Source organism: Aulonocara stuartgranti, assembly GCF_965226115.1.
Source record: "Aulonocara stuartgranti genome assembly, chromosome: 23".
NCBI classification, from domain to species: Eukaryota; Metazoa; Chordata; class Actinopteri; order Cichliformes; family Cichlidae; genus Aulonocara; species Aulonocara stuartgranti.
Window position 1 is genome coordinate 2,350,775 of NC_138958.1, and position 23,956 is coordinate 2,374,730.

At 42.8% G+C, this 23,956-nt stretch overlaps 1 protein-coding gene across 6 annotated transcripts in view; it reads left to right on the plus strand.

Moving 5' to 3' along the window:
* Positions 1-291: 291 nt before the first annotated feature.
* The window catches only part of osbpl9 (oxysterol binding protein-like 9), a 38,321-nt gene continuing 14,656 nt past the window's right edge, over positions 292-23,956 (plus strand). Inside the window, exons 1-6 of one of the 6 annotated variants that reach the window (XM_082524165.1) lie at positions 292-444; positions 6,056-6,106; positions 11,654-11,732; positions 18,780-18,856; positions 22,236-22,331; positions 22,682-22,729. In XM_082524165.1, coding sequence (XP_082380291.1) covers positions 334-444; positions 6,056-6,106; positions 11,654-11,732; positions 18,780-18,856; positions 22,236-22,331; positions 22,682-22,729 — 462 coding nt within the window. In that variant the 5' untranslated portion in view covers positions 292-333. Of the gene's footprint in view, positions 445-6,055; positions 6,107-11,653; positions 11,733-18,779; positions 18,857-19,817; positions 20,211-20,231; positions 20,309-20,468; positions 20,724-21,003; positions 21,333-22,235; positions 22,332-22,681; positions 22,730-23,956 lie in introns of those variants that run through there. The other 5 variants (XM_082524169.1, XM_082524167.1, XM_082524170.1 and 2 more) reach the window with 5 other exon arrangements.

A 23,956-nucleotide genomic window follows, 5' to 3' on the forward strand; every position in this document is an offset into this window, starting at 1 on the left:
AGGACAGCATAGCAGACACTTAAAATGAACTCCGGTAATTCACACGTTTGTGGATATAAAAAAAAGGTAAGATTCAATAATATAATAACAACATCTTTATCAAAATCACTGGAAACGACTTTTACTTGGATGATTATTTATTTATTTATAGTTTTAGTCGTTTTGTGTCAGAGCATGATCTCCTGGTCAAGTGACTACTCTTACTTTATTTTCACTGAATGCTGAATGTGATGAGCGTCATCATCATCATCATCAGAACGATAATCTTCCTCATACCATGACGCCTACCCCACACCATATCCGACTCCTCCCCGCCCAGAGCCTGTTGTAAAGATGGCGTCCATCATGGAGGGGCCGCTCAGCAAGTGGACCAACGTCATGAAAGGCTGGCAGTATCGCTGGTTTGTTCTGGACTACAATGCCGGCCTGCTGTCGTACTACACGGTACGTTCATCTCGGCTGCGATTGTCAGCATGTCTTGCTCAGGAGGTTAGACTGTGGAAGTTGCGGCTGGTCGTCAGCAGAAGTGGGAGAAGGGCCTTGTGTTTGTCAGGAGTTGGGAGTCTCAGCTGGCAAAGCGAGGCGAGTCTCTGTTGGTGACGGATGCGTACGTTGGCCAATAGCAGAGGCTTTCGAATGCTAACTGACCAATCGGGTGATAGCATTTTTTGCCCATGCTTCCGCAATTGCGGCTAGCTAGCACAGCTACACGCTAAAACCCCACAGTATTCACGTAGAGATAGTTATGGATCGTTTAAACTGTCAGGGGAAATGAAGAGAGAAATGTGTGTGGATGCGTGAGAGGCGACCTTTGTTCTGATAGTTAACCAAGCGAACAGCGTTCACTAGTTTCCTTAAAGCCATAAAGCTACACTGCAAAGGTAGAGAGTGGCTGCTGGTTAGTTAACCTCACCGGGTGTTTGAGCAGTATATAATGTGGACTGTAAACCAGGCAAAAGTTATAACCGGTGAAACAAGCTGTAGGGAAGAGCGAGTGCCGTCCATTCCTCTGACAGAGTGAAAAAGAAATCAATGTACTCTTGTTCACATGGAGAGCGATTGACAGTGTTATTCTGAAGGGATGAACACAGTAACCTGAGCTGTCAGGTAACCGTGACTGCAGTTAGTGTGCTGAATTATAGTCGTCACCATGATAGGAGGAGGTGTGAGAAGAATCTGCCAACAGGATCTCAAATAATCCTGATTGGCGGTCCAACATTGTATTGATGGCATGTGTGTTGTCTTGTGGGTCTTTGATCAGTTTGTTGTAGGGCTGCTCGATTATGGCAAAAATGATAATCACGATTATTTTCACTGAAATTGAGATCACGATTATTTGACGATATTTATTTAACCCTTTAAGACCTACCATAGAACCAAGTCCGCCAGAGCTTATATTATTTTTTTACATGCTGTAGTGCCATTTGTGGGAGCATTTCAAGTTGCTATACATCAATACAACTGTTATAGCCCAAATTTTAATAATATGTCTGCATTAAGTCCATAGTAACTACATTAATTGCAAAAAAGCGCAATAAACTACAAAAAAAATTGAAAATCGTTTTTGTTTTTTTTTACATATATTTCTACTTGGAGAAATTTAAGAGGTTTATCCCTCAAAACTTTAAATACAAAAAAGTTGCAAAAAATAGTTTACAACAACAGGAAATTTATTTTGAGTAGCTTCATAGTTTTATTTTGGAGATACACCAATTTTTATATATACTGCAGGAAAAACAAAAAAAAACAATCCTATGATGCAAATTTGCAAAGAAAACAGCATGTGCATCAAAATAAACTATTTCCAGCAGTGCAATTCGAGTTCTAAGCATCACGGAATCTATTCAGAAAAGTCAAACATGACTTATAAAAACACCAGTATAGGCTTTTAAGGCCTACAAGTAAAAAACTACATTTTCCGCGAAAATGATGTCACTTCCGGTTTCGGGCAGGAAATGCGACAGTTCACGTTGACGTCTTTTTCAATGTGGGAAGTGTTAAGAACAGCTGATCAGATCAGCAAAGTGTTTCTGGAATATTATGTTTTTGTTCCTGCAAGTGCTTTTTATGCAATTTTTGCAAAGCTTTATGTGGAAGCAAACCGTGACTTAGGACAAGCTGATGGCATAAGATGTAAGTACAACTCCTCTGGTTTCATATGCAAAACAAATTATTGCGCTAGCTTACATGGTTCAGGTTCTACAGGGATTTAAAAATAGTTACACAAAACAGAGCATGCTGCTCTGACTGGCTTTAAAGGGTTAATAATAACAATGTATTGAATAATGACTTTAAAAAATAATATAAAATAGTGCAAATACTGATAACAGTGCAAATGTTTGCAATATAAGAAATAAATGAAAAATGTAAACATCTATGTTTAGTGAACTTTGCAGTGTTGCTCTGTGGTGCAGCTACGATACCGTAGCAAAGTTTACACACTATGTCTACTTGATACACGTCTGACTCCGCGAACCCATAATGTTTCCACACCAGAGGCGGAGCCAGACATTTGAAACACCCGGGGCTTAGCCCTAAAGGGTAGTATGCATGTGGGATTTTTTTTTTTGGGGGGGGGGGTTAGAAATGACTGAAAGATTAATAGGCTCTGTTTTGAGTTTTGTTCAAAAAAGAATGACTTCATATAGGGAAATATATATATCACACATGCAGGACACCTTAAACTAGTTTTTTAATTAAGCAGCAAGACAGAACGAAGTCGGGGCTGTATCAAGACACAGGGACTAAACCCCAATTCAACCAGACCCAGAACTGATCCAGAATTAAAACAGGACTACAACAGTTCAAAATCAGGACTACTGAGGACTTAACCAAGACATAACCACAATCAGAACTAGATGATAGTAGCACTAAAAATCATCATAGACCTGCACTACACTTATTTTTTTAAATCTACCAAAGTACAATATTTAGATTGAGAAAAGTTTATATAATTATTTAGCCTTGTTGTGCAAACAAGCCTGCATAACTTAATAAATATAGAATTTGAAAAATAGCAAACCTAAAAAGAAACACTAGGTACGAGATACATGAGTACCTATGATACGGTGATACTTTTGGCAAACGACCATTTGACTAACATGTGTGTCTCACCTGCTCTTGTTCATCTGTTCTGTCCTCATTCTGCTCTCTCTCTCTGTTCCTCTCTCTCTCTCTTTGTGCTGACAATCATAAAATATACAGTTGAAACCAGATATTTACAAACTCTTCAGATCAAAACAAACACTTTTTTAATTGTAACATCAAATCAGACTAAATGTTTATTTTTTTAGATTGATAAATATAAAAAACATATTTGTTAACTTTAAGAGTAAAGAGAGAAACTATCTGTATTTCTTAATTGCAAATGGCACCAAATTGTATTCAAAATTGAGCCACACTTATGGAGCTCCACAGTTCTTTTCCTGGTGTTTTGGTTGACATCTCTTGATTTTCCCATGTCACAGAAACAGGCTCTGTGTTTTGCCTTATATGCATCCACAGCTGTGCCACCAGTTTACTCACATGGACTCTACTAACCTATCAGAAGCTTCTTCAGCTCAGAATGGAATCGTCTGGAGTTTTCTTATTAATTAACAAACTTAGTGTATATGTACTCCTAAATTTGATGAAAGTGATAATAAATAGACAGATCTCTCTCTCTTTATTCTGACATTTAACTAATTCAAAAGATATTTCAATATTTATCTAAAACAAAAGTTTACTCTAAATTGATGTTGTACAGTAAAAATGTTTTATGTTTTCTCCATAAAGTGTATGTAAATATCTGGTTACAAATGTAAATATCCTGCTGTGTACTGAAATCCCTCTTGTTTTGCATAGAAATATACTGAACAACATACAAAGCACAATATATAAAATAACAGAGCCAGCCATACTAAGGAGAGCTCTCCTTAGTATGGCTGGCTCTGTTTCTCCAACAGCGCACTAACAGGTAGCAGCTGCCCCGCCCCCTCGCTCAGTCGCTTAGTGCCTGAGCTCGGATCATACCAATATCAGGGGGGATTCACGCACAGTCGTAAATTCCCACAGTGTGCACTATGTGCTTCGAATATTGTGTGTACTTTTTGTTTTATACAGTTGTCAGCCAGGCATCTAACTATGAAAAAATTACACTCCAAAAGACCCCGGGCTTCTGACAAAACAACCCGGGCTTAAGCCCAGTAAGCCACCCCCACGCTCCGCCCCTGTTCCACACCACTGAAGTTTTTTTTTTTACCTCTTTTTTCAACCAAGGCAGTCACTCTCCTGTCCAAATAACTTCTGCTTAGCTTTCCGAGCTTCCCTCGGGTCCTCTTAATTGTTGTGACGCGTGTTCGAAATGCAGAGAGGTGCGCTCGATTTACCACACGGAGCAGCGCAAGAGTAAAGCATGAGGGAGGGAGGGGCTAATAATCGGCTCAGTCATTTTTAATGATCGTTGAAAGCCCAGATCGTAATCGTGATTAAAATTCGATTAATTGAGCAGCCCTAGTTTGTTGATTCTCTGTCCAATATATCCGCTACAGTTGTGATCAGGAGTTTACACACAACTTATTTCTTTAAGAACTTTAAAATACAAGAACTTGAATTTATCTAGGATTTTCTAATCCACACTGGGCCAAAAATACACATAGCGGCTCGAATATATACATACAACCCGACTATTATTTGGTTAGATGTTTCTTGGTGAGTTGCACCTTCACCAGACACTTTTGGTAACCATCAATAAGCTTCTGGCATAATTGTGGCTGGATATTTTTTAACTCTTTGCAGAATTTGAATACATATTGGGGCTACCACCACCATGCTTGACAGTTGGTACAATGTTCTTAGGTTTGAAAGCTTGACCTTTAGTCTACAAAAATAAATCTGTAATAGTGGCAAAAATAATGACCATTGCATCCAAACAGCTCAATTTTCTTTTTCTTCATTCGGTCATAAAACGTTTCTCTAGACACCATTTGGTTTGTCCGTGTGGGCCACTGACAATTTCAGTTGAGCTCGAAGGTGTCGACTTCTTGGTCAGTGCTTTTACACTTCATGGCTTGAATCTTCATGGTTCTTGAACATCCTGAGCAAGCGTCACTCATCTGAGGGTGACAGGGTCTTCTTCCGTAGGTTAGTGAAGTGCTGACAGAACTGAATAATTTGTATTTATATAGTTTTTTAAAATGATGATCTTGGAATCTGCAGTTGTCTACAAATGGCTCAAGTGATTTCCAGAGCTGACTTTGCCATTGTTCTGAATGTCGGTTCATCCAGTGAGTGTCAAAAAATGTATTTTTTATCCTGGTAAAGAGAAATCTCCAGTTTAGTGTATCGTGATCACTCAGGAGAAGTTATCAGACGCACACTGTAGAACCTTCAGCCCAACTTATTCCAAGATCAGAGAGAGTGTATGTATGTATTTGACATTCATGCGCAGGGTGAGTGTGTGTACTGGCTTTGATTTAGCGCTTTTATACTCTACCTGAGCACTTTTTGCAACATGCCTCATTCACAAGCACACGATTTTTTTTCTATGCTTTTTCTACTACAGTGCTTTCTGTCTAACATTCACACACATTTATGCTCTGATGGATATATCGGAGAGCAACTCGGGGTTGGTGTCTTGCCCGAGGGTATTTGGCACGCAGACTGGAGCAGTCAGATCAATTAGTAAATGACCTGCACTCCCTCCTGAGCTACAGACACCTCTACTTCTGCCTGTATTTGCATCCCTGTTTTGCTCATGTCCAAATTTATTCTGAGCGTTATTCATTTCAACAAAAAGTAAGAAACTTTTTTAAAGTAACTCTAAAAATATGGTTAACATGAATTATTAAGCCACGACATCAGTCACATTTTCTGCCATTTACTTTTATTATTTTAGGAGAAATCTTCTCTATTTTCTTATAATAAGACTTTTGGAACTTCTGGACTTTTGAAAGTTGTTGGAATTATTGAAATTTCCGAACATAAACATGTAAAAATGTGCTTGCATTTAAATGCACATCATGTTCTCATACTTTAAATGTTTTGATCCCTGACTGTTTGTTTTATTGATTCACAGTCAAAAGACAAGATGATGCGAGGATCCAGAAGAGGCTGCGTACGACTCAGGGTAAGAGCCTCGAACCCTTCGTGATAGTTTTCCTTAAATGTATCCTGTGCGTCCTTGCTTACCTGCTTTACCTTTGTTTCTGGTTATCTGACATGATTTGGTTTGACGGGTCTCTGTTTGTTGACGTAGTTTGACGAGTTTCACATACTCATAAATCTGCTGCTACGTTCCAGTAAAGCACTTCTCCTTTTCTGAGCACTTTCAGTTTTGGCTGCTGTCCACTAGATAGCAGCAGTTGTCATACTTGTGTGTTTGTTTCTTCTTCATAACAAGGGAGCCTTGGAAGAATGAGCTTTCTTTTTATAATTGTGAATGTCTAAAGACATGAAGGATAAAAAGCAGAACTATGTCTGTTGACCAATAAAAAGGTTAAAAGAAAGTGTCTGGTTGCTTTTTGCTCATCGTGCTGGTTTGCTGCGTTTGAAAGTAAACCTGTTTGTCCTTGGTTTGTGAATTCACTGTATGTTCTAACATGACTGGGATCAAAGGTTGAGTTGAAGTAAAGTTTGCACACTCGAGACGAGGGAGGAGATTGTTGATGTGACCAAAACAGAGCTTCTTAGTCTGGCCTTGTTGTCCGTATCTACGTAGCCATTTTATACACTTCTAACCTTTAGACTTCCTGGAAGCTGCACATCAACATATTAAGTTTCTTGTGTTTTCAGTTGGCTGGTTGACTTAAAAAATAGGAGAAAGTTGATTATTTTAAAAATAAGCACTCACTATTTTAGCCAGGTAGGACCGAAAAGAGGAAGTATCTTCTGAAACTATCTGTACAGAGGATCCAGTTTCATGTACTCGTATGTAATCATGCAGTAATGGCAAATGAGATTGTAGAAAACTATCAGATTAAAACCCTGAACAAACTCTTAACGAGTCACTCTGCTTTGACCCGTCTTAAATAGCAGCAAAGTCATATCCTCCGATGTAGCGTTATACTGGTTGCAGGGCATTTTCCTTCAATTGAATATTCAGTGGTTTTGCAGTGAAAGTCAACATTATTCTGTGATAATGAAATAGCAGTCAACATACATGATGTCGTTTGTTTCAAACATTTTAATCAGACAGGATGTAGGAGAGTGCATCCCCATCCTGAACTGTGCTAATGCTGTCAACACACTTCATGACTGGGTTGCATTATCCTGATTGATTATTTGGTCAATACCCTCTCACTCCACAACGTCCTCAATTGTCAGACAATCGCCGGTGCTATTTTTATAAAGAGAAGCACCATGTCAGTCGTTCACTACCTGTGAAAAACGCCCTGTCCAAACCCAGTGGTGACTGCAGTTTAGTACATTTACGTCATTAAATTAATTAAACTCTTGTCAACAAAGTCATTGTTGTGGCTGCGTGTTATTAACCCTCGAGCAACGCTGTGTAGTTTTAATATCACAACCAACATGTTATTAAATCTAAACACTGTCAGACAGCCTCTCTGGCTAGGCTGGATGTTGCGTCCAGTTTTGTGTTTACTGATGTTTACTACACTTTCACACAGTATGTTTATATATTTGGTTTAACAGGAACTATATGATGGTGGAGTTTTCCATGTCTATAAAATTCACTGGCCACTTCATTAGTTACACCTTGCTGATTCAGCAGGGTGCAGGTAATGGTGCTCGGAGATTTTAATTCAATACAGGTTTATTTATATCACAACAATGGTTACCTAAAGGCTCTTTATACAGCAGTGTAAAGAGTTTGCAGTATTTGGGAGAAAAGCCCAACAGTCAGACAACAAAGGAAGAGAGGAAGAAGCCTGTGGTAGACCCAGGCTCAGGGAGGGGCATCCATCTGACCAGTGGGGGTGAGAGGAAGAAGAAAAGAGAAAGGACAACATGGGAGACAAGATAGAAGACGCATGTTCAGGATATGCTGCAGTGGTATATGAACATCTGTCGATGCATTACTGGAAATCCTGTTCAAGTCTTAAGAACAACAAGTCAGCATTCATTCTGAGAGTGAAGTGCTCTGTTAGGCTGATATGATACTGTAAGATATGATAGGGTCTTATCTTTGTATGGGAGGAAACTTAAATTTAACTGGGAAGCAATAAAGAAAAGTGAGTGTGAGAGAAATATGGTCTGTCTTTCTTGTGCCTGTCAGCACTCTTGCTACAGCGCTTCGGACTCACCGAAGGCTTTTGTAGGATGTTTTAGAACAACCTGATAAAAATGAATTGTAGGAGTTACTGTTGAAGAAATGAATGCATCAACTAGTTTTTCAGCATCACTCTGAGATGGCTTTTTTAATTTTAGAGATATTTTACTGTTGAAGAAAGCAATGCTACATGTTTGTTTAATATACGCGTTGAAGGATCTGATCAAAAATGACTCCATGATTTTATACACTGTTACTGGAGGCTGTCACGCCATCCTGAGCATGAGTATCTCACTAGGCAACATGTTTATATGATTTTTACAGCCAAATATAGTCTGATAACTCTACTGCTCTCTTTTAGTGGCTTAGTGGTATAAATACAGCTGCATTAAAAGTGTGTGGGACGTAGCCTGTCAGTAAATCGATCGTCTTTGACGTGGTAGCATTAACGTGTGATAAAACCTCTCGATGGGCTTAAGATAAGATAAGATAGAACTTTATTAATCCCTCGGGTGGGTTCCTCTGGGAAATTCGACTTCCAAAAAAAGCACAGCAACGACCAAAGTTACAGTTACAGAACTGTTATATATATATATATACACACACACACACACACACACACACACATATATAAATACAGAGACAAATATAAATAAAATATACAAAGGGGATAAATAGAATAAATAGGAATAAAAAATAAATTGCAGGGATTCTAACGAACATGTCGATGCGTAAGAAATTATTGAAGTCGGTTTGGAAAGGTTGGTTTTAATATCAGCAGTTACTAAAGTTGCTGTATTTAATCCGTATGGATGTAAATGTTTCTTTAATGGTTAAAATTATTTGTAAATACATTAATTAATTACTCGTTTAAGTTGAAGGAATATTCAGCTCAGCAGAGCTCTGACTGTTTGTTAGCCTGCCCACATTAATGCCAAGAAACCTGCCATTGTTCTTCTTTAATCAGTGATAAATGTTGAGATCACCTGGTTCATGAAGAGCTTTTTATAGACCAACAAATGATTGGTTTCCAGGCCAAATGAAGATTTGCTCGCAAACTTCCAACTACTTCAAGCAGCACATTTGAGTTATGCCAGAGAAGTTGTTGCCTTCATGTTTTTAGAGGAACATCAGTGTCCAAGGTCGTCCACAGTGAGGATGGAGCTGTATTAAGAGATAATCGACCTCTATGAAAATCAGGTTTTGGTAGCTGTTCTGCATTGAGTTGCTATTGTTGATGGTATGAAGAACATGCCATGAAGGGAGCACTTCTCTAAATTATTTAGACCACTTTCAGAAAAACATTTTGTCCACTGAAATTGTTTTCCTAGTGCTGTGTAGTCCATTATTACAATATTAAATGTTTAATAATAAATATGTGTAGAAGTGTAATATTACAGAGGGAAAACTGTGAGTGGGCTTATGTACACTTTGAGTGAAGCTACTCAAGTCTAACAGTGAATTAAATGCAGTGTTGAGGCTGCAACTTTTAGCATCTACATCAGGGGTGGGCGACTCCAGGCCTCGAGGGCCGGTGTCCTGCAGGTTTTAGACGTGTCCTTGATCCAACACAGCTGATTCAAATGGCTAAATGACCTCCTCAACATGTCTTCCTGGTAATGAACTCATGTGATTCAGGTGTGCTGACCCAGGGTGAGATCTAAAACCTGCAGGACACCGGCCGTGAGGCCTGGAGTTCATCACCCCTAAATCTACATGAATGTTCGCCCATTTTAATGAGCTTATGTTAACTGAGAAATCAAAAATAAAGAGGTGTGGAGCAGCGCCTGGTGTGGTCTCTGCTGCTGCAGCCCATCTCTTTCACGGCTTGACGATCACAGACACTCTCCTGAATACTTTTTACCCATTTTCTATTTTTAAGACCATTCTCTGTAAACTCTGGATGTGTGAGAAAGTCCCAGCAGATAAGCAGCTTCTGAAATACTCAGACAGCCCATCTGGCAACAACAATCGTGACACATTCAAAGTCGTTTAAATCCTCTTTCATTTTGATGCTCGGTTTGAACGTCAGCAGGCTGTCTTCATCATAGCTACACTGTCAAATGCTTTGAGCTGCTCTTGGCAATTACAGGTGTACCTAATAAAGTGGCTGGTGCATGCAATGCAGTTTTGCTGCACTTAGGGTTGCAGGTATCATCTGTCACATTTGATAAGGGCTGGGTGTCTGTATCCGTTTCATTATGCGTTTCCAGACACGTGCATACAAATATGAATCTCTTGTCAGTGACCTGCTTTTTAACTATTTAGTTTTTAATATAAGACAAATTAATATTAATTTACCTGTAATATTACAGGTTTACAACACATCACAAGATACTGTACAATGTCTGTGAAGGTTCTCAGTCATCCAGGTCATTGTAGTCGAAGGAGCTTGCAAAGAAAAGCGTCTGGACTTCTTTAAGTTGCTTGAAGACGTTTCACCTCTCATCCGAGAAGCTTCTTCAGTTCTAAGGTCAAATGGTGGAGAGTCATCTGACCTCAGGAAATCACATGATAGGGTGGGGCCAGGTTTCACAATGAGCTCACCCGAAACTCTGGCTGATTGGGACCCACACCCAGTTTCACACCTTGGCTCAGGCGATTAGAGGATCATCAGGGGGTCCTTTTGTCCCTCTGTGGGGGGAAACTCCCACTAGGTTTATATCTGGGACTCTCCACCATTTGACCTTAGAACTGAAGAAGCTTCTCGGATGAGAGGTGAAACGTCTTCAAGCAACTTAAAGAAGTCCAGACGCTTTTCTTCGCAAGCTCCTTTGGATACTGTACAATCCAGAAGCCCTCAGAACAGAGACGTGTCCCTGAAAGTCAGTTCAAAGCAATGGCACAGACTTTATAAAGGTTGTATAAAATAAAAATGTAAAAAACAGAGTTTTTCAGGGGTCAACAAACAGATTTTACAGCTGTTTTATCCACCCCTTACAGAGATTTGCTGTGTAAGCAACCTCTGAGTCACACGCCCTGTTTCTGTTGCTAGGAGCTAATGCCCCAGCCAGCCAGCAGGCCGTTCCTCTGCAGTTCCTTTTTTCCTTTTTGGCTGCTGCTCCCTGGTGTACTTTTTCTCTCTCTCCACCCTTCCCTGCCTTTCTCCTCCTTCACTCTCCCAAATCCCACCTCCTCCCCTCCCTTCTTCTCTACCATGTTCCAAAAGACTGCACTCATTTTTGTGTGTCTGCGAGAGAGAGAGAGAGACGGTGATTTATTTTAGTTTTTGAGGAAAAAGATGACGAGGCAACAGGAAATTGAGCTTTTGAAGAGAAGAGGGTGAGCTGCTGAGAATGACTAGGGTTGATTAATAAATGAGAGCCAGTTGGGGACATGTTGAGGGCACGAAGATCGAAATGGAAAGTGGAGTATGACGTGTCCCTGTCTGACTGCCTGCTTTTCCCGTTCTCTCTCTCCCCTCCTCTCTTTCTGTTTGCCCAGGGAGCTGTGATCGGCATCGATGACGAGGACGACAGCACATTCACCATCACTGTGGACCAGAAGACTTTCCATTTCCAAGGTGAGGCGTCCCCCCGGTTAATTCTGCTCTCTTACAGCCCCCCTCTTCTCCTCTATGTAGTCCTCTGTGAATGCTTTGCATTCAGCCATGCTGTCCATTTGCTCTCTCACTCCCTCTCTCTCCCCTTCCTGCCTTTTAACGTCTTGGATTGGTTTGCTCTACTGCCAGCAGACACGCACACACTGGCATCTACACAATCTCAAAGCATGCTGCAAGCGTCTGAGCTGTTTCTCTCTTCCTCTTCGAGCTCTGAAGTTGGACTGACATATTTCGGTAAACAAGATTTGTTCCACTGCGAGCTAAACAGATTCCTTTGGAGCAGAAGAAGCAATTAAGACTTCTTTTTCCCTTCAGCCGTCTCCACTGCAGCTGAAGAGGAAGATTGCTGCTTATGTGTCTCTGCAGTTGAGCCACTGGGAATAATAAGGGGATACTGCTGAGCTCAGGTCTCTTCTTGCTGCTGCTCCCGCTGCTCGCCTTTCGCCGCACCGCTGCTGCCGTCGCTCGCTTTCTAACAGCCGGTCGCTCCGTAGGGACAGGATTGGCTCCCACCTACAGCATCGCCCCCCTCCCTCGCGTCCTGTCAGCCCCTTCCTCCTTTTGACAGGGACCCATCCTGTTCAGTACACCGCAGACACCTTTTTTACCCTGTCGCTCCGCCAGGTCTTTAACTAACCTCCTCTAACTTTGGTTCATTTCCGCCCTTCCATTTGTCCATTTGTGTCTGTTTCGCCACCACCAAATCCCTGCACACTTCACTACCAGCATCCCCTTTCACCTCCTTCCTTGAGGGTCACCAGCCACAGTCCATGGGCCCCCCGCCCTTCTCACCTCCTCCATGCCCTCTCCTATGTCTGTGTTCCGAAGCTGTATGCTGTGGTTCTACAAACGCAAGGGTAAGGAGAAAACCACGATGTCAGCATGCATGCCAGCCCGGGGCGAAAGGATCGCAAGGAGGCGTCGTCTGTTTGTCTTCTGGGATGTACGGTCAGGGTGGAGCAGTGCGCTCCGTGGTGCATGGTAGAAAGGGTTTGCAGTCGAGGTTCAAGGACAGTTCAGACTACGACTGTTTAGTCACTGTCCGCGATGAGGTAACGTTCGTATGCACAGTCCTCAGATGTTTGCACAAACTCGCTGTGTTATTTTAGAAAGGGATGTTTATGTTACTGGTGTTGCTGGTTCGCTGTGGAGACGTCGTTTTGTCTCCCTCGGGACAGTAACTCGCATGCGGATGTATTCATCAGTGAATAATGGCTCAAATATCATTGTCTTTATTTAATCTGGTGCTTTTCTGCAGCTGATGTTTGTCAGTCAAGATGCATTTATTTATATTTCCATTGCATTTATTTTTATCTGAGTTAACTGAGTGTGTGAGCAGGAGATGCAAATTATATTCTAATGAGAGCAAATCAATCATCAGTCAAAGAGGGAAATTTCTGCGCGTTCAGCGACAGTGAGACACCGAAGGTTTCTGCCGTTCGAGTTAAACCTGTCGATTTGAAAGCAGCGAATCCTCCCACGGTCGTCTTTTTGTTTGAGTGAAAACAATGAAAAGTTGACGCAAGACACATCTGCTTTCCAAATACCCAGCGGAGGACTGAAGTGTCTCATGTGTCTCCGCTGGCAGGACGAGCAAAAAATTGGCACCGAACATGAGATTTTGCATCAGCTGTTAGCTGAGATATCAAGAGGATGTCGGGCAGGACTAGTTTCTGTGTTGCTGTAAAACGATCCTGGAGTAAGAGTGTTATGCAGTCGGTCTCACAGGACTGGCAGCAGCATCTCAATGGGCCAGTGTGTGCGTTTCCTGGTCATGGATGGTGCGCCGGTGTAAAGAAACGAGCGAGAAACTGAGATTAGAACTTATATTCAGAGCGATGCTTTTCCTTTTATCCCTGCAGTCAAAACTGCTCATTTCTAAGCTGCACGCTGCTACTGCACAGTCCATATTACAGGTTAAATTATAGTTCTGAGCTCACAGTCCACTGTGCTAGCCTGGAGTGCGGCTCTGCGCTCCTTCTATTTAGAGAAACATCCATTATTCATCAGCCTCTCTCCCCCGGCGGTGCATCATAGCTGCCTGAGAGCCCTTTTCCTCATTTCCCCTCTTTGCTCTTTGCTGGCCTTCTGTTATCTGCTAAAGCTATCTGTCTTCTCTCTCCCAGTCGGGCAGCACACGTCCGGGATGAGAGACCTCTGTGTGTTCTCCGTCTTGTTCTGTCTCTCCTGGGCCCTCCCTCACCTCAGCATCACCTGCACTGTCAGCTCTGTCCTTTTGTTATACGTTTTGTTCACAGCTTTATCTTCATTTCGACCTCTCTGTTATTTCAGGAATGAAACCGGTGTTTGTGTCAGGTTGAAAAGTCGCCAACGCTCATCTTCTTCTAATCTTCATTAAATGAGCAAAGTACAGAGTACTTTCCCACCAATCCACCTTCGATTAAGTAACCATTCAGAAGATTTCTGCACCACGCCGGGGGAGCTACAGGGTCAGAGTATTGGCAGCTTGTAGTCTAGCATCAGCCTTCTTGCTCAGACATGTGACCAGTCGTCTCATAGCATGTCTGAGGATAGCAGGAGGAGAAAGAAGTGGGCTGAATAATTAACACGGGGAAAAAGGAGCAGCAGCATAACGAAGAAGTGCTGAGCGTCATAAGCAGACGTCACTGACGGTTTAACATGAAGTCCTTGGGTTAAAAGTACAAAACTGGACATGATATTTGTCTGTGTTGGTTGTAACTGCACATGCACCATCTGTCGTGTGTCTACTTGTCTGTGAATGGCATTGTTTACAGTTTAGGTGACCGTAACTTTGTTTATATACTCAGCTGGAGCGGTTTTCCGGTCCGCGGGGCCGGACTCATCAAGTCACAGAATTGCTTTTTTTTGTTTTTTGTATAGTTGTTCATGTGGATAGTATCCTGGTCTCCTTAAGGGACAACGTAAGCGTTGTTGTTTTGGGTTCGGCACAAAATCCTTGCACATCCAGTTCTTTCATTTTCCTGATTGTTAGATAAGGAAAAACGGTTAAAACCACAAGAATCGAGCTTAAAAGTAGTGTGGAAACCACGCTGTGAGTTCTGACTTCACTTAAAGTTGGCCACATCCCCGGAGAGTCAAATACACAACCATTCAGCAGCTGCTCGGTGCATGTGGGGAGGGATTCATTGAAAAACTCAGTTACAGTGATATAATGATGTTGTGCAATCAGCAGGATACTGTAAAGAAGCTTGCAAAGATTTTCCTGCATTTTGAAGGATAACAGGAGGGAAAAATAATGTGTGACATCAAATTAATCATATTATTGAATTCATCTGTTTTCCCAACTTTTCACTTAGTCTCTCCTGTACACATCGGTCGATCCGCAGCAGGTACTTTAGCGTTCGTGAGACGAGCTGTATCCTGTGGAAAATTCTACCAACACATACCCTCCTTTGTAAATATGTTTTTCTAGTATCGGTTCCTTTTGCTGGATGTGAGGTGATCTCCGCTGTGTGTGGAACTGTGCACCGCTGCTACATGTGTGGAAACTCGTCTTTATTTGGCAGCAGCATTTGGGGATCTTATTTTTAGCCGTTAGATTTTGCAGTGATTTCTGTTCTGTGTGGGAAAGTTTGTGGGTTTTCCTCTAATATTTGCAGCGCGTGCGAGTGGCTGACCTGAAGCTTGCTGGTGTGAGGTGCGGTCCCTCCCGTTCGTGCCTCTGATAGCCCAGCTTTCAGTAACGGGTTTGGTCTGCACACTTTGCTGTGTTGTGACAGTAGCAGCTGAGCTGTCAGACTGTTTCGTTTATACAGGGTGGAAACGGCATCGTAAAACTTTAAGAGCGGGTTTAATGGCAGATTTGTGGACAAAGCATTTAACTTTCAGACTTTTGTCCTTTTTGTTCGGTTAAATTTGACGATACTGCAAAACTGCACGACTGGAATCCCCAAATTTCCTTAATTATTATCTTTATTTTATTTAAGGATATGAATTCAAACACATACTATAGATGCTGCTAACATTCACTGAAAACATTTGCATATTCAGTTTTGTCTTTTTGTTTTCTTTTTCCCAAAATTTCTGGAAATTGTTGAGAAGGAGGTCGAGTCATTGTCTGAATGTCCTCCCCTCACACGCGTCTCACAGCAGGAGGCTGCTTGCGTCAGCTGCTCCTGAGTAGAGCGTGCAGGAGAAACGACACATGGCGGTCGCTCATTGTAAATTCACTGCACGATTACCTGCTCTTTTCTCACCTGGACACAAATGGGAATAACGCAGATATTGTACTGGGGAGCTTGCAGGTTAAAGATTGTTTAACGAGGCGGGCTGTTGCGTGCTCCCTTTTCTGTGTCACGTGTTTAAATTCTACAAAACGTGATTGTTGGTGGAGTATTAACAAAATAGGTTCCTGTCAGGTGGATGAATAATGTGCTCACACCTCCTTGGCAAAGCAAATCACAGCTCCAGATGTGAATCAGTAACTAGGACAAAGATTGGACTTGTGACACAGTTCCTGTATTAGCTTTTCTTGGATGGCCTGGCTGTCGTGAGTAGAGCTGAACAACATTAGCTGCAGCAGATCTGTTCCCCTGCAGAGTCGGAAAGCGAGAGGGCAGCGAGGTGCTGTCTGAGTGGATTGGCCCGAGCCTCGGCTGCCGTTTAATGTCTTTAAAAGCTTTCCTGTTGTAGCGCTCCTTAGCCTGCTCATCTGCTGCTCTGTCTTGTTTCCAGCTCAATGAAAGATGACTCTTACACAGGATGGAGTTTAGGAGCTAATTCAAGGACATATTTAGTTCTTTGTTAACAGCTTTTGGAGATTGATTGGAGACTGTATTGATTACTGTCCTCACCTGGAACATTAGCTGCTTTTTCTGTCCGGTCTTTGCACCTGACCTTTTCCAGCAAATTTCTGGTTTTGTGTTTTAAGCCAGTTAACACGGGTGTTTTCTTTTTGTTTTGTTAAATGGTTCAAATGATTCACAGGTCAGTGTTTTGTCTGCATATAATACACAAGTCTACACGGGTCTAGAAATAATGCTAAAGATGAGACATTTTGACAGGCATTTTTCCACCAACAAGGGGATTCCCAAAGAGGTTTGTGTGGAAACTTGGCATATCTCAGCATGGTGTGCAGTGTGTCCTTAAAAATAAATGAAGTGCAGGACTAAAAACGTGTCTGCAGCAGACGAACAGAAAGTCCTGTCCTTTAGAAACAGACAAACATGCATCTGACCCATCTACTGTTTGCTGAAGTCTCTCTGTGGGTGTCAAGAAGACGATCTGAAGATGGCACAGAAACTGGACTAAAGATCGTTGGCGACGGGTCTTCTGGAGTCGTGAATCCAAATTTGTGTCTGTAGCGATCTGTAATGGTAGAGCTATTGAGGGCTGCCAAAATTAATGGAACTGTCAGATTTGGATGCAGTAACACCTGGAAAGCATCTGTTTGGCTGCAGCTCTATTTTTCAGCATGACAATGATCCCAAACACTCGCCCAGTGCAGTAAAAGCTCACCTGGATAGAAAAACACTGTCAGCCATAGACTGGGCTCCTCAGAGCCGCGTGGGGTCATATTGACAGAAATCCACAAAAGGGAGCCATCACCCAAAAGCTTGAATGTCCTGCAGAAATATTCCTGTTGTATAAACTCTGTGGGTTTTTTGCCTTATATACTGTAGTTCCATATATGTTTACACGTTTCAATAGATTTCTGAACCTGTTTCCCATTTTCTTAGCAAAAAGTAAACAGATTGGCTCAGACTTGGCACAGTGCTGTACAGCTTTAGCACCCATCCACTTCAGTTCATTCCGTGTCTTGGCAGGAAAATGCAATATTACGTATGCCAGTGGCAGGAAAAAGCATCCAGGAGCCTTTTGCAGTGTGTACTGCATGTGCCAGAGCCTGTTCTGGGTCATTGGTTAATGTCGCTGTCTTTGCTCTGAGGGTGCAGCCTCACTCTGCTCTGCTTCACACAAAGATGAGAATCAGTACTGTGGCAGCACAGGAAAGGAGCTGTAAGTCCTCATTTTTACAATTGCCATAAAAGTTGGTCACTTTTATGGTATTGATTCAGCCATTACTGTCATGCAGACAAAGATTTTATGTCTGAATGAGTTAAATATAGTGAAGCGTATTTAAAAAGCTTCAGTTTTAATGTCTGTCTGTCAGACTCCTGCCTCATTGGGCATAATGAAGGTGGCGTGGCAGGAGGCCGCCCCTCCCTGAGCCTGGTTCTGTCGGAGATTTCTTCCTGTTAAAAGGGAGTTTTTCCTTCCCACTGTCACTAAAGCGCTCGCTCAGCATCTGTCGTTGTGATTTGGCGCTGTATAAATAAAATTGAACTGAATTCACTTTATAGGCCTCAAACGCCAATAAAACACCTTTTAAAAACTCTGACTGGCTCACACAAAGGAGAAAGAAACTGTGCACCTTTTGTTGTTGAGCAGTTTCGTGTAGTTGCACACTTCCTTCTAAACTGTAAAACATTTAGTGGGTGTAGTTCCTCTATGAAACCGCGCACCACGAGGTTAGTAGGTTTGGGCAAACCGGGTCATGATTTCCAGAGAGACAGAGTTTTGTTGTTGTTTTGTTTTTTTGGTACTGTGAGCACAAAGACCAAGTCCCATTTAGTTCCATTATATTCAGTGGAAGGCTCAAACATGCATAAAGATTCATTCAAATTCAAAGAGGCTTTATTGACATTTATGTTAATGTAATTTAGACACAGACCTATAAGCTCTGATGAATACTCTGATTAGAAGGGAAAGTTTGACATTTTGGGCGGCATGAGTTTGGTTAAGGATCGGTACAGCTCTCATGTATGGCACGGGGAACAGTTACCAGAATATCTCTTGGTTGCCGTCACCGAATGACATGAGAGAAATAAACCTGTAAACATGTTTTCGCTGAAACTTTCTAGGTGAATATTCAGTGTCCCTCACTGCGTCACCAGTACTCATGTCATCTTAGTGCTCTCATTACTCTTTTCTTTCAATGGGCTTCAGATGGTGTCAGATGGAAAACGTGGCTCACTGGGTGTGTCTCTGTGTTTCTGTCCTCAGCCCGAGATGCAGACGAGCGGGAGAAGTGGATCCACGCCTTAGAGGGAACTATCCTCCGGCACACCCTCCAACTCCGGGTATGAAACCAAGCGCTTCTTTGGATGTGTGTCTTTCTGTCTAATCCACTGCAGTTAACAGAGGAGTTGTTTGCTCCGTGGATCCTCTGGTGTTTGCCTGCCATTTATACAAATTCCCGTCGCACAGTTCGTATTTCCGAACTCGAGAGTGCCGCTCTTTGTGATACCTGAAGATGATCCTGGTTTAGATGAAGAGGTAAACGAGTTTGAAAACCCTGCCATGAAAATAATATCAGAGCTTTCACTGCAGTCTGTATTTGCATAAACTACACCCGAACACTCGTGATGGATTTGAATGGGCTTTGCAGGTTATCAGCACTTTAAGCTTTACGAGTATTGCTCGTATCTGTTTTTTCCTCAAGAGAGCAGAGCTGAAAGATAATTCACGTCTGTATTAAAGGGAAAAATGCTGACATTTGCGTCATCGTAGGCTGAGGATGTTTGGAAATACGTGGTCAGTCTGGACAGGTTTTAGGAGCAGGCTTTTAAGTTTAATGGAAAGTCTGCTCAGCTGCTGACCTGCTTGCTGCCATTTTTGTCCCACCGGCGTTTATATCTGTTTTTATGAGTGTAGAAATTGCTCCTCCTGCCCTGCAGTTGTTTCTTTGCTCAACCTCTTTCCCTGCTCTCCTCCCTCAAAACAAACCTTCCGCTATGCTCCCTCCCATCCTCATCCAGATACGCTTCTTCCTCCTCATCGCCTCTCTTCATCCTCATAACCAAGCTTTGCTCTCCCTCCCACCTTTCTTGTTCTGCTCGCCCTCCCTCTCTCCCTTTGGTGGCAAATCCGTTTGATGTGCTACGCGTGTGCCTGCGTGCTCGGTGCGGACACACATGCATGCGCACACCTATGCAGCGCTGCTGTCGAAGCATCATGTGACCCAGCTACCCAATCCAAGACCCGGTTGCTCAATCGGCCAAACATCTTCCTCGGCTGTCTCAGCCAATCCCCGTGGCTGTTAAAGCTCGTGCCTCTCAGCGCTTTCTGTTGGTTTGTGTGTTTTCTCGTCCGCCTGTGCGAGAGGAAGTGTGGCTTTCCTGTCAGGGCAGGGTCCTGGATTAAGTCGGCTCAGACCCAACGCTTAGCTGATAACTGCTGCTGAAGCCCCGCTAACAGTCTGAAGGCTGCTAGGGTTTACGTTGGCACACCGCAGTGGGGAGCAAAGGGAGGGAATTGTTTTGTTTGTCTGTGGTGCTGAAGGAGGAGGAAAGAATGTGACTTCAGCTGAGCTGGCGGTTTGTAGCTGTGGGGAAAACAGAGATACGGAGGCAGAGAAAGCGACCTTGCACTCTGCTAAATGGACTGAGAGATGCACTGGCTTATTGCAGCATGTCTATTGGAGCACAGCACCCAGTAAGTAACAGCACACAGACGGGCAAAAGCCCCGCTGCACCAGAGCGAGGGGAGAAGCTACGCGGCTGCAGCGCCACTGGGACAGCAGCATTTTTAAAGTGGGTCACGCTGAGTGGAAAGACAAATAGACAGGGGAGGGAGGGGGGAGTGTGCGAGGGCAGTGTTGTTTGTAAAGTCTGCTCTGTGGGTGTGGGGGGCGGGGTGGGTTGTTGTTTTTCTTTTTTTTTGTCTTAATTTAACACTGGAGGCCACGCTTAAACCTCCCTGCTGCTGTGTCACAGGGATGGACAGTCTGCGCGCTGCAAACGCGTGGGAGTGGAAGTCTGGGAGTATTTCCAGAACAGGGCAGAAGTGAGCACTACAGTGGCTGTTTATAAACCAACCACCTGCCTCTGACTTTCTGCTCCCAAACGTTAAAAGAAGAAAGAAAAACACTTCCCCTGTGTCACGTGTGTTGTCAAAACAGGACGCATCGTTTGCTCGGTGGTAACAGAGCGCCGGGCTGTTCTGCAGGTAGAGTCAGCTTTAAATACACATGGAGGAAAGTAGAGTCTTGTTCACTTCTGTTCTTTGACTTTTCACGCAGTGCAGAGTAAACGTCGAGGCTCAGGTGGTTCATCTCTAATCGGTCTTGTAACACTTTACTGTGAAATTAGTTTCCTGTAGAGATTTTCGCTCCGACTTGTTTCGCTGCGTGTCGCTGGTATCCTGATGCGATGCCTTACTGGAATAATACTCCACTTACATGTTTCCAGTGTAGCGAGTTATCCGGCAAGTTTCTTCAGGATTTGTGCCAGTCTGGGTGAAACCCCCCAAAGACGCACAGCAACAGCCTTTTTTTTTCTTCTTTGTTTTCTCTTTTTTTCGCTCAGGCCTTCATGCAGACAGCTACATTTTCCCCTTTAAGCTGAACAAGCACCTTTGATCCTTTTGAGGAAGTTTGCCCTCATAGCTTCATGGCTGCTGTTTTTCTGAAGCTTAAACTTCACCGACTTTGTGTTGATGGCTTTTCTTCACTTTCCTATCGGAGCTCATTCGTTTGCAAGAAAACGCGCCTCAAACTCGCGACGCAGCTGGACTCTGCAACATGGCAGCTCCAAAGCAGCAGTAACACCCACCACGGTTTGATAAGAGTTTGACTTCTGACAGCAGTTGTTTCGTTTTGACAGAGCGGCTTTTCAGGTGTTGTGCGTTTTTCCACGTAACTGCTGTAAAGTGGTAAAGTGCGTTGACACACGCCGTTAGTCATCTCCTGAGTCCGCTGGCTTGACGTAGGGCGGGTGTTGTGTGTTCGCGGGCACTCGGTGTCCTTGCTGTTGACAGCCTCGGTGATTAAATGGGGGTGAATTATTTTTTTTCCCCCGTTTTCCTGTCTTTTGGTTTTGTGTCACAGCTTACTGGATTGTTCTAGGTGCTTTGGTGGGTGCGCACAGACAGGCAGACAGATGCCTGGTCACGTCTGTTCTGCCAATAGTCTAGTAATTACCTTTTAATGGCTATTATGTAACAAAGTGTGTGTGTGTGTGTGTGTGTGTGTGTGTGAAGTCTGGGGGCCGTTAAAGGAAGCTAATTAACAAACAATGAATTTGAGTGCACCTCAGCCCGTAACCGAATGCTCTCCGGTCATGAGTCCTGATTTCAGCTTTGTTTCAGGGCCTGAAACGAGTTGGCCTCCATCAGGCAACCAGGCAGACCTGCTGGCCTTTCATGTAGACGAGCCTTTAAACAATAGTACTCATGTCTCCCTCACTACGGTACCTTGCTGGAAAATTCTCCTGAACTGTTGATGTTTCTCTCCACCGTTTTGTGTAACAGTTTATAAAGCCTACCTGACCAGGAGGCGATGGATATGAGAGGCTTTCCCCCCTTTATTTGTTTTTTTGGTAAATGAACAGATAAATATGTGAATACACGGCCCTGGATTTATGGACTGTGGTTTTGTGCTTTGAATATGCAAATACCTTTTGCAACACCTGCGTCGAGGACTGCACCGATGCTCAGCTGTGTTTCTTCCCTTGTCTTTAGGAGGCTGAGACGGGATTTGTTCCTAGTGTTCAAGACTTTGACAAGAAGCTAGCTGAAGCTGACGCCTACCTACAGATTCTGATTGATCAGTTAAAGGTAGGACACGACGGAAATCCACACCGTGAGGTAGATATAGATGTTATAGATTTCAGTGGCTTCTCATCCTATATTTATAGATTGAATCTGTGTCAGCGAGCATTTCCTTGTCTACTTTTCGGTAAAGCAGAAGTTCTTGTGAGTAAGATTTGTGGTGACAAACCAGATAACTGTATTTAAAGAAAGTAGACACTGTCTCCAGCATCTTAAGGAAACCACGTAACATGTCCTTCCTTAGATAAGCTCTCAGTAGTTTTCCACTGTGTCATCTGTACAGTCATCTGACAGTGGAATAGCTCTTATTCCATGTTTCTGTTTTTTAACCTTTCTTTCATCTCTTGTCCACACAGCTGTTTGATGAGAAGATCAAGGACTGCAAAGAGGATGAATCACGCAGAGTGAGTATCAGCAGCGCAGCTCTGTCCTCGCGTCTCGCCTCTCCGGTCCAGCATCATTAGAGCCGCTGCTAACAAAGGAGCAGGGGGCGAATGGAAACTGATAGCTGTCGGTGTATCGCAGATATTTCTGTTCCAAACTGGCCTAAAGCAGCAGTGATTTCAGAAGTGATCCTCTTATTTCAAAAGCTAAAGTTCAGTCCCCTCGATATTTATTTATCAGCCATGAAGAATAAAAATTAATCCTTCAAGGAGTAACCCTTGAAGCGCTTACCTTAACTGAGTGGTTTCAGCTTTATTTCAGGCCTGCTTAGAGTCCAAAATGACTGGATGTGCATTAGAAAATCCCAGAAAATCTAATAGTCATCAAACCACATCTTTATTTATGAATGCTGAGGTGTCAGAACTCCTTAATGGTACAGGGGACGTCATCAGACGTCGTCTTAATGGGGGAAAGATGCATGAAGAAGATCAGTAGTCCTGACAAAGGACTAGGGCTGCCACAAACGATTATTTTGATAGTCGACTAGTCACCGATTATTTATGCGATTAGTCGACTAATCAGATCATCATCCACTGGACGTAAAACTACAGCTTATTGCACCAGCAGCATCTGCTCTTATATAACTATCATTAGCTTACAGCTTTAAGCTTTTAAGGTGCTAACTAAAAATAAAGACAAGATGATAGTTTATTGAATTTTAATGAAATTTGCAGATTGTTTCGGTGAAGATTAATAAACTCCTTGCTATCTAAAATATAACAGGACACTGGAGTATATTCTGGAGCATCTCACACTTCTGATAATCAGCTGTCTGCTTGACGTTTATTCAGCTGTGTAAAAACTATAACTTTAGTCTCAGCCAAATCGATTTACTCAGGAACAAATAAAATACTAAAAAAAGCCAAACAACAACATTTTAAGTTATCTAAGTGACTTATATATATTTAACCTGAGTAGCGAAAGACGGCGGTGGGTTTGAAAACGATTTGCGGGGAGTCCGGTGTTCTCACGGCGCTAGTGACCTAGCCCCCGGCTAGCTAACGAGCTAGTGGGTAACAGATGTCTCCGAAAACGTCGGAGCGCTTTTGAAAATATGTGGTGTCCTGATAAACTGAGCAGATATTTGAGGTTTACACAGCTACATTCTCGCCTGAAAATATGTTAAACGTTTATTTTGTGACCCAGAAAGAATAATAAGAGTAACATTAAAACTAACTAGCTGCCGC